The sequence below is a fragment of the Antedon mediterranea genome, chromosome 2 (genome assembly GCF_964355755.1).
Source record: "Antedon mediterranea chromosome 2, ecAntMedi1.1, whole genome shotgun sequence".
Taxonomy (NCBI): domain Eukaryota; kingdom Metazoa; phylum Echinodermata; class Crinoidea; order Comatulida; family Antedonidae; genus Antedon; species Antedon mediterranea.
In genome coordinates this window covers 38625280-38634232 of record NC_092671.1, presented here as the reverse complement: position 1 = coordinate 38634232, position 8953 = coordinate 38625280, and the positions used below count along the sequence as shown (strand labels likewise).

The 8953-nt window shown below is 33.5% G+C and overlaps 1 protein-coding gene across 2 annotated transcripts; it reads right to left on the bottom strand.

Annotated features, from left to right (window-relative positions):
• Positions 1 to 470: 470 nt before the first annotated feature.
• LOC140041022 (methylsterol monooxygenase 1-like) lies at positions 471 to 8679 on the bottom strand. Of its 2 annotated transcripts, none has more exons than XM_072087384.1 (7): positions 8537 to 8679; positions 7949 to 8026; positions 7178 to 7323; positions 6555 to 6681; positions 2288 to 2336; positions 1243 to 1398; positions 471 to 1138 (listed from the first exon to the last, which is right to left on the bottom strand). In XM_072087384.1, exons 2-7 carry the CDS (start codon positions 8024 to 8026, stop codon positions 999 to 1001), a joined length of 696 nt encoding a protein of 231 aa, XP_071943485.1. In that variant the 5' UTR covers positions 8537 to 8679; the 3' UTR covers positions 471 to 998. The 2 variants fall into 2 exon arrangements, with proteins under 2 accessions (XP_071943485.1, XP_071943484.1); XM_072087383.1 differs by lacking the exon at positions 8537 to 8679 and adding an exon at positions 8258 to 8529 and having other exon boundaries at positions 472 to 1138.
• Between the last annotated feature and the right edge of the window lie 274 nt (positions 8680 to 8953).

The window sequence follows — 8953 nt, the reverse complement described above, 5'->3', positions numbered from 1 at the left end:
TTTGTTGGTAACAAAATATTATTTGTTTGGATGGCTGGTGCAAATTATGATGTTAGTAGTAAGAAGTAGTATTAATATTATATATTTATGTGTAATAAATTGTTAAACTATATGCCCATTATATAGGGCTTATGGAATGCTATAAAGCTCTGTCTACACTATCAAACTTTATGTGACAACAAAATGTGATGTGCTCATATATGAACATGATGGTGTCATATCATATCACTACCATATGTGGGCACATCACTACCATATTTGGGCACATCACACTTTTTTTATTTGATAGTGTAGACAGAGCTTTAGAATATTAGAAGCTATCATCCTAAAATGTATTATTATTATTATTTATTCAGGCAAAAGATACATTTTACAAAATATAATAATCAACAAATTAAACAAACACAACGCAAGAAGAAAATATAAAATCATAGTCACTAGCTGCCAGGAAAGCAGGAAAGCACAAAAGCAGTCTAAGCCACTGTCGCCAATTAGGTGTATATTGTTCCAGAGCCTATTGGATATTGAGGAATAAATACACTTTGTATCCAAAATGATGTATAATAATGTTTATATGTTATGTGATTGTTCCACGAGTATTGTTTATAGAAAAAGGATCGTCAAAATCGCTACTGTATTTCTCACATTTAATCAACATATTCAATCTTGTTTCATTATAAAATACAACACAACTTTTTAAAACATAATATATACTAGGGAGTTGTAATATAAATAATGTATCATCCAGCAGAGATTATCTCTTGATCGACTTAATTTAATTGTCTCTAGTAAACGTTACGTTTGCACTGATTGGCCCTTAAATCGATTACTAAGTACTTTGCACTGATTGGATTTTAAATTGATTACTAATAACATTGCACTGATTTTGAAATTGATTATTAAAGTGATCCCAAATTGTTATACATAAAACTTAGCAGTGGTTTATTGGCTTGCATAACATAACCTGTAGTTTAAATTGCACTAAATTATATAATGCACTAATTCTGTTTATTGGCTAATTTGTTCTTCTTGTGCTCCTGGTACGGCACATGCGTACCACAAATCCTGTCCCACCAGGTAAACGTCGGTGCGTAGTTACCATGGAAATTCATGTGATGGAAATCATGATACTCGGCTCCTATTGGACAACAAACAAATCATGGTTAAATATAGTAGATAACAATTAGTTGGCCGAAATAAAATGAATCGTGTACTGAACAATTTTTCTATATTTTAAATTACCTCCATAAAATGGCAGCAAATGAAGAGGATTCCATTTCAAATTATAGCCACTGTGAACGTCGATGACTTCCAATAGACGAACTCCGACCCACGTCCAGAGTAAGATGAGATGAGTACAGAACAGTAGCGGTCCGATGAAAAAGCCAACTCCAAGAACTTTAAAGGCAAACAAAAATTCAAATGTTTTAAATCAATTCATTCACAAGGCACACCGGGAACACACCTCTTTCTTTTTTATCTAGGCAAAAAACATCTGGGCTTCTAAAGAGACATTGAAGTCCCAGCTTAAAATTTACGGAATTACACACAGTACACAGTGGCGCACAGGCCTGAGGCCCATGGTTTAGGAAGCCTAAAATGGTCGTCCGTCCAACGCTGGAGGCTTCGGGTGTTTTAGCCTTTTCCAACATATTTTAATGCCTGTTTTTTCCTATGGGCATTGCTCAGGGGCCCCCATAAGCTCCGGGACGGTTCAGCCAGTGAGTGCTCATAGCCGTTACGCCACTGACAGTACAAGTTAAAATTTCTAAAAACGCTACATAATAATAAAAATATAAATCGTGGTAAATTTAACGCAGATCATGAAAGCGAAAGTGCTCAATACAAAATGTAGAGCCAAATATAAATAAATGATAAAGACGCTAGTAAATTACCAACTGAACATTTTATTGCACTACAGGCTGTTTCATGAGTATGAACTCAATCTTCAGGTGCTTATAATAATAATAAAAATATACATACAAAACAACCAAGTTTGACCAATCACTTGCCTCATGATGTGTGGTGGAAAGGGGGACGTTTGAATCTGTGAATCCAAAACACAGAAGCTCGCATAGCTTTAACTCTTTTCCACCGACCGGCATGGGGTTTGAACCCACGACGCTCTACCAACTGAGCTATCCGGGTGTTTATTCACATGAGTCATACATATGAAAACAATGATTTGAAAATCCCCATAATATACATGTTAAGAATAAAGAAGATATGACTGAAATGGACATCACGTCTCTCTTTCCCTCGCGCTGCTTTGATTTCAATAACCTACCTACAGTCTCAACGGGATGGACACATTCAGCAACCATTCCAAACGGAGCCTACAAAATAAACAAGAAATATTTCTTACAAAAACGCCGCTCGACATTTTAAAATTAATCATTGTTCTTTTGATTAATTTATGATTAATTATTAAAAAGATGTCCTCTAATCGCAAAGATACATACAAATCACAGATAGTTCTTTAATTATGAATCACATGCCCATTTTTGCACAAGTTAATTCATTTCAAATAATATTATTATTTTAGACGATGATGTATTTAAGTGTAAAGATGACGATTTTGAAAGGCTATGGGTTAAAGTTAAATTCAATGATTGTGGTACTTTATTTATATCTGTTGTTTATTTCCCAGTAGATGGGGCTGATACTGATAAGTCTAATGAATTATATAACCAGCTTTTATCAGAAGTTATTCAACTAGAAAACAAAGACAGTGACTCATCCATTATAATAATGGGCGATTTCAATGGTCACATTGGTCATAATATACCTAATGGTGACCCTGATGTTAATAACAATGGAAAAGGTTTACTAAATTTCAGAGATGATTCAAATATGACAATCTTGAATTGTACTATATTTTGTGAGGGTACAATAACTTGGTGTAGGGGTTATCAGAAAAGTACGATCGATTACATGTTGTGTTCAAGAAATATTATTAGTTATGTTGCTAAATTTATTATAGATGAAGATAGAAAACTTGGCACAGGAAGTGACCATAATAAATTATTATTAGAACTAGAACCCAATATGAGCCAATCTAAAATTAGAAAAAATGAAACAAAAAACCATATATGGAACATAAAAAGCTTACAGGACTACTCAAATTATCAGCAAAATCTCCAAGAAGCTTTTGCAAATTGGGACATAGAAAAATTTAATGACGTAGATATTCTGTGGGATTCTTGGAAGAAAATTGTAATAGACGCAGCAAAGAAAGGCATAGGAACTAAACAAATAAACAAAAAACAAAAACATTGGTTTGATAATGAAATAAAATCCGCAATTTTGGAGAGAAGAAAAGCTGCAAGAGAACATAGATACAGTACTAAAACTGGTTCGAATAAAAACCACAATGAAACATTATGGCAAACGTACCAGGAAAAAAGAATCTACGTAAAAAATTTGATTGCTAGGAAAATTATAGAGAGTAGAGTTAATAAATCTGTTGAAATTGCAAATAAAGGGGGGCCTTCCTGCAGGGACTTCTGGAATATCTTAAAAAGTGCTGATGGAAAACACAAATCAGGTATCACTTGTATTAAATCTTTAGATTCAGGGGAAATTATTACAGACAAAAAAGAAATTTTGGACAATGCTAAAAAATACTGGGAAAATCTTGGTGAGCCTAACACAGATAAAGATTGCTTTTCCTATCTAATAAACAGAGAAGTTAATGAATTGTACAATAGATCTTACAATACTCATGACAATAACAATGATAATCAAAACCTGTTAACAGATATAATAATGGATCTACAGATAATACGGGAAGCATTGTTGGCTGCAAAAAATAATAAAGCACCAGGAGTTGACAATATTACGAACGAACTTCTTAAAAATGGTGGTAATGCAATTGTAATGTCTCTAATGCAGTTATTTAACAAATTGATTCAAATTGAAAAGATCCCAAGTGAATGGAACTTGAGTATAATTGTTCCAATCTTTAAAAAAGGGGACAAAGCAGATTTAAACAACTATAGAGGTATTTCACTAACTTCATGTATATCAAAAATATTTAACAGAGTTATTTCTATGCATATCTCTAGTTTCATTGAAAAAGAAGATCTGCTCTCGGAAGTCCAGGGAGGCTTTAGATCACAACATAGATGTGAAGATCATATTTTTACCCTTAAAAGTATTCTAACATGTCGAACAAAAGAAGGGAAAAATACATATCTAGCCTTCCTGGACTTCCGAAAAGCTTTTGACAGTGTGTGGCGGGAAGGCCTATTAAAATCAGCGTGGGATGTCTGAATAAGGGGAAAGGTTTGGCGAATCATTAAGTGTTTGTATAGTAATGTCAAAGCAAAGGTTAGAATGGGGAATGATCTTACAGATCAATTTAATGTAAATAAGGGTGTAAAACAGAGATGCGTTTTATCCCCAATATTATTTTGTATCTTCATAAATGAATTTGTTAAAATGCTCCGTAGTAATGATTTAGGAGTTAGAATGAATGGTTCATGGATGGGTGGCCTCTTTTGGGCCGATGATGTTGTTTTGCTAGCTAATAATGAATTTGAAATGTTAAAAATGCTGGATATTGCAGGGAAATATGCAAAGGAGTGGAAGTTAAGCTTCAATTATGACAAATCTAATGTAATGGTTACTGGGAAACGTGTCAATCGTGATAAAAAATAGAAAATTGGAGATGAATTTATAACTGAGGTAAACAATTATAAATATCTAGGTGTAATAATTTGTGCAAATCAAAAAGAGCATGGTCACTACCAACATGTTATACAAAAAGGAAATCGTTTAATCGCATATATTAAAGGTATAATAGGAAATCTTGATGATTTCAATAGGGTCTATTTCGGGAATATCCTATGGAAAACAATTGCACTTCCCTCGATTAACTATGCATGTGGTGTATGGCACTGTAATTCAAAAAGCGATATTTACAATTTAGAAAAATTACAGCTACAAATGGCCAATTCCTGCCAAATAATTCCTGGTGATTTAGGATGGAGTCCATTATCAAAAACACATGAAATTACTAAAGTCAAATACCTCAAACGTGTTATAAATATGAATGTAAATAGATGGCCTAATATTTCACTCCATTGCATGTTTCAACTCAACAGTGATTTTGATTCATTAAAATACAACTTTTTAGCTTTATGTAAAGAAACTTTAGATAAATGCCAAGACTTAAATATGTTTGAACAAGTTTTTGATACTGAAAATTATACTTTTAATTCATTCTCTGTTAAAACCATAGATGACCATGTTGCAGATGCATACACTTTGGATTGGTTAAATAATATAAACCAAAAGTCATCCCTTGAAGATTACTCCAAACTAAAAGAAAGTCCTAGCCTTGAGAGTTATCTTCTTGATAAAACCAATTTCACAGGTGCAAGCTTAAAATTTAAATTAAGATCCAACACTTTACCTCTAGATGGACGAACCTGTAAATGGTCTAAAGAAATATCTGGCCACTGCACTATATGTCTGAGTGGTGAAATAGAAAATGTACAACATTTTTTATTTAATTGCCAAGCTTTTAATGCTATAAGGGAGATCCAATTAGTGAAGCTAAATAATGACCTTGAAAATTTGGATGAGTCTGGAACATGGGAACATTTTATAAATGCTGATGTTAATGAAAAAACTACTATAGTTTTAGGGGGAGATATTAACTTGGATCCTAGTAAAGCTGTCTTGACAGCATTTGACAAATACTGTAAGAATTTTCTTAAAGTTGCCTGGAAAAAAAGATCCGAGTTAAAAAAGAGCTAATTTGCATTGTTGCTTTATAATTTTGTTTATTAATTTTCACTGTATTGTATTTAATGTTGCAGAGAAAGACTGGTGTACATCTCTGTAAATCTTTTTTTTAAATTACTATTTGTGTTTACTGTATTCGTTGATCTTAAAGTTTATTTTCATACTTTAATTTGTTAATTAACTATTGTATAATTCATTTCCTTTTCTTTTTCTTTAAACTTATGAACGCACCGTCATAAAACGTGTGCCGCTGTTCTAAAAGCGTCTGTTCAAATAAAGTTATTATTAATTGTATACACAGCATTTGAAAGAAGACATGTGTAGGCCTACCTTTTCAACAATGTATTATTTGCCAACAAATATTAATCTACTAATTCAAAAATGGCATTTAAAAATTATGGTCAATTTTGAACTTTAATGTGCTGTAGCCTGTTTGTCTGTGACCTCAACCTTAACTGTAGGCATGCAACCCAAAATCGTTCAACCGTGAGCCCTCATAGACTTTTTTCCCAGACGTTTTTTGGGTCCAGCAGCTGGGACCTACAGATTATAGTCGAGTATGCATTTTAGCAAAAAGTCAGTCTCTAGTACTATAACTGCTGCTTGCTTTCAGCTTATAAAAAATTACAGAATACATTAATTGGTGTAATGGTATATCCCCATTGTGTTACAGACAAAGTTCTCAGTCACGTATCAATTGTATCGCTATGTTCTTTCGAACTACGTTAGCCCAATGTGATGGCCATATACTTTTGCTGATGAAACAATTATTAAAATTTTCTTTGAATTATAAAACTTACCTTGTAATTGTGATGAACTTTGTGTACGTATTTGTAAACAGATTTGTGATGGAGCGCACGATGTAAGAAATAGTGCCATGTATCTTCCAGGATAAGACAAGCATACAACTGGAGAAGCAGAGAGTACCTAAAAAAAGAATTAATTATACGGTGAAGCTGAAAATATTTGGTCCCCCCTCATTAACCATATTATAAGAATTCTAGAGCCAAAATAAATAAATATTGATTTAAAAACGATAGCACTTACCTTATCAGACTGTAAACTTTTTATTTAATCTTTTTAATAATTTTTTTTCGAAATTTAAAGCAAAAAATATTAAAATTGTTTGTCAAACAATAGTTTTTGGTTAAAATTACCCGTTCCTTTTGCCTATTAATAAGCGAAGATTACTTTTTTTTAAACAGATGTGAATAACTGCAAAATGGCCTATTTTAAAGTCTGAAATTTTTAATCTTCATTTTTCATTTTTGAGGGACCATGCATCTTTTAAAGGAGTTTTGAAGGATCATAACTTTTTATTTAATTGTTTATTTTACATGCACATGCAGCATAATATAGTATTTAACTATTATGCTGATTGGAAAAAATAAAAATAAAAAATAGAAAAATTATATAACTATACCATGTTGGCATTGACTGGTAATCGTATCCGATGTCAAACGCTCTGGTGTATATGTGAGTAGCAAAAATGAGGGGTGCTTGAATGAAAAAATGGTTGAACATTAGAAGTTTGAAACACCTCCATTGTGAATCAAACCCTTCTGGTATCTGGGGAAAAAGAAACAGAAAGTATGCAAACAAAACATGAAAATGACAATAGATAGAAATGATACTTTTGACTTTATCCGATTTGATGAGCAACCATTTCTACACTATCAAACTTTCTGTGACAAAAAAAATGTGATGTGCCCATGGACATGATAATGTCATATCACTAACATATTTTGGTATATCACAACCATGGGCACATCACACTTTTGTTTTCAAACAATTAAGTTTGGATAATGTAGACAGAGCTAGGTTTTGTACGAGGATCGCGCCTTTTGTAAAAAAAACAGACACATTATAATTACCACCTTGCAGTGCAGTCACCGACATCATAATAAACTGTTAAGCATTGAACCAATCAGTACCATATTTGGGCATATCACTACCATAATTGGGCACATTACACTTTTATTGTCAAAAGTGTAGACAGAGCTAGGTTTTGTACGAGGATCACGCCTTTTGTAAAAACCAGAGACATTATAATTACCACCTTGCAGCGCAGTCACCGACATCGTAATAAACATGTTAAACATTGAACCAATCAGATAGCTTGTGGTTTGGGACCCTGATGGGCACGTGCGCCGCCATGATAACACAGTATATTCCTAACATAAATAAATACTACCTTTTGTATCTTGTACTTCTGCATATATGGTATAAATTGGAATACGAATCCAGGAAGGCATATTAACAGATACAGCATCTATTAAATAGAATAACAAATGTAGTTATTAAAATGACACGACGTTGCTAAGAAAATCATTAAATAATTAATGAATTAAATTCTGGGATCACCTAAAAAAATACCGCTTGACACCTCCAAACGATGAGCACGTACCGTATCACCACCACAGCACGGGAGGTATACAGTATATTCGTGAATATTAATATGTATAAAATTAATATAGGCCTATGCAATAACTGCTGCTGATACCTCATGGAGGATAAGAGATCCTGGTCCTGCAATCTGCCAGGTCGTGTACCTGTCCGTCATCGTCGTCCATGCCTGCTCGAACCCCAACATCTTTCAATTCCCCTCCTCCGTTGCTGCAACCAAGTGTCGCTTTTATGCCACTAGTTATGCTACTGTTATTTATTGTGTTGCCTAATATATTATACAATATCATATCAACCACCTTTGTCCTTTGATATAAATTTATGGCACGACTTGCGATCAACCAATCAACGTTGAATAATCATGTGTTCTATTTACCTATCATTATTATAATGTTGACATCATCATTCGGTACCCTGGTTAATTGAACGCCGTGAAAAGGCGCCCTGTCATGATATGCAGTCAGTTACTCCATTAAATAAAGCGTGGTTCCTACTCTCTAGCGACACAACACAAGCCTAGGACGTAACGCAACGCAAGTGAATTGACCAATCACAAGCGATGGCTTATTCGCTTGTAATTGCTAACTGTCTATAGTATAACTTCGCTTGTCATTGGTTAAAACGCTTGCGATGCGTTTTTACGTCCTTGCGTTACGTTCTAGTGGGAACCAAGCTTTATGGTTTCCCCGTGACCCCATTATACATTTTTGATTATTTTCATTCTCAATAGAGATATTTATTTTCATATTCTGGTTTCACACTCAAAAGTGACATGCGAGCCGATTCTTATTAG

Excerpts from the sequence above, each read along its gene's own strand:
- LOC140041022 (XM_072087383.1), bottom strand. The coding sequence starts at position 8,347 with ATGTTGGGGTTCGAGCAGGCATGGACGACGATGACGGACAGGTACACG. Across the intron at positions 2,337-6,554 it reads AAGTTCATCACAATTACAAG|GCTCCGTTTGGAATGGTTGC; the intron begins GTAAGTTTTATA and ends TTTATTTTGTAG. Across the intron at positions 1,399-2,287 it reads CCATCCCGTTGAGACTGTAG|TTCTTGGAGTTGGCTTTTTC; the intron begins GTAGGTTATTGA and ends TTGCCTTTAAAG.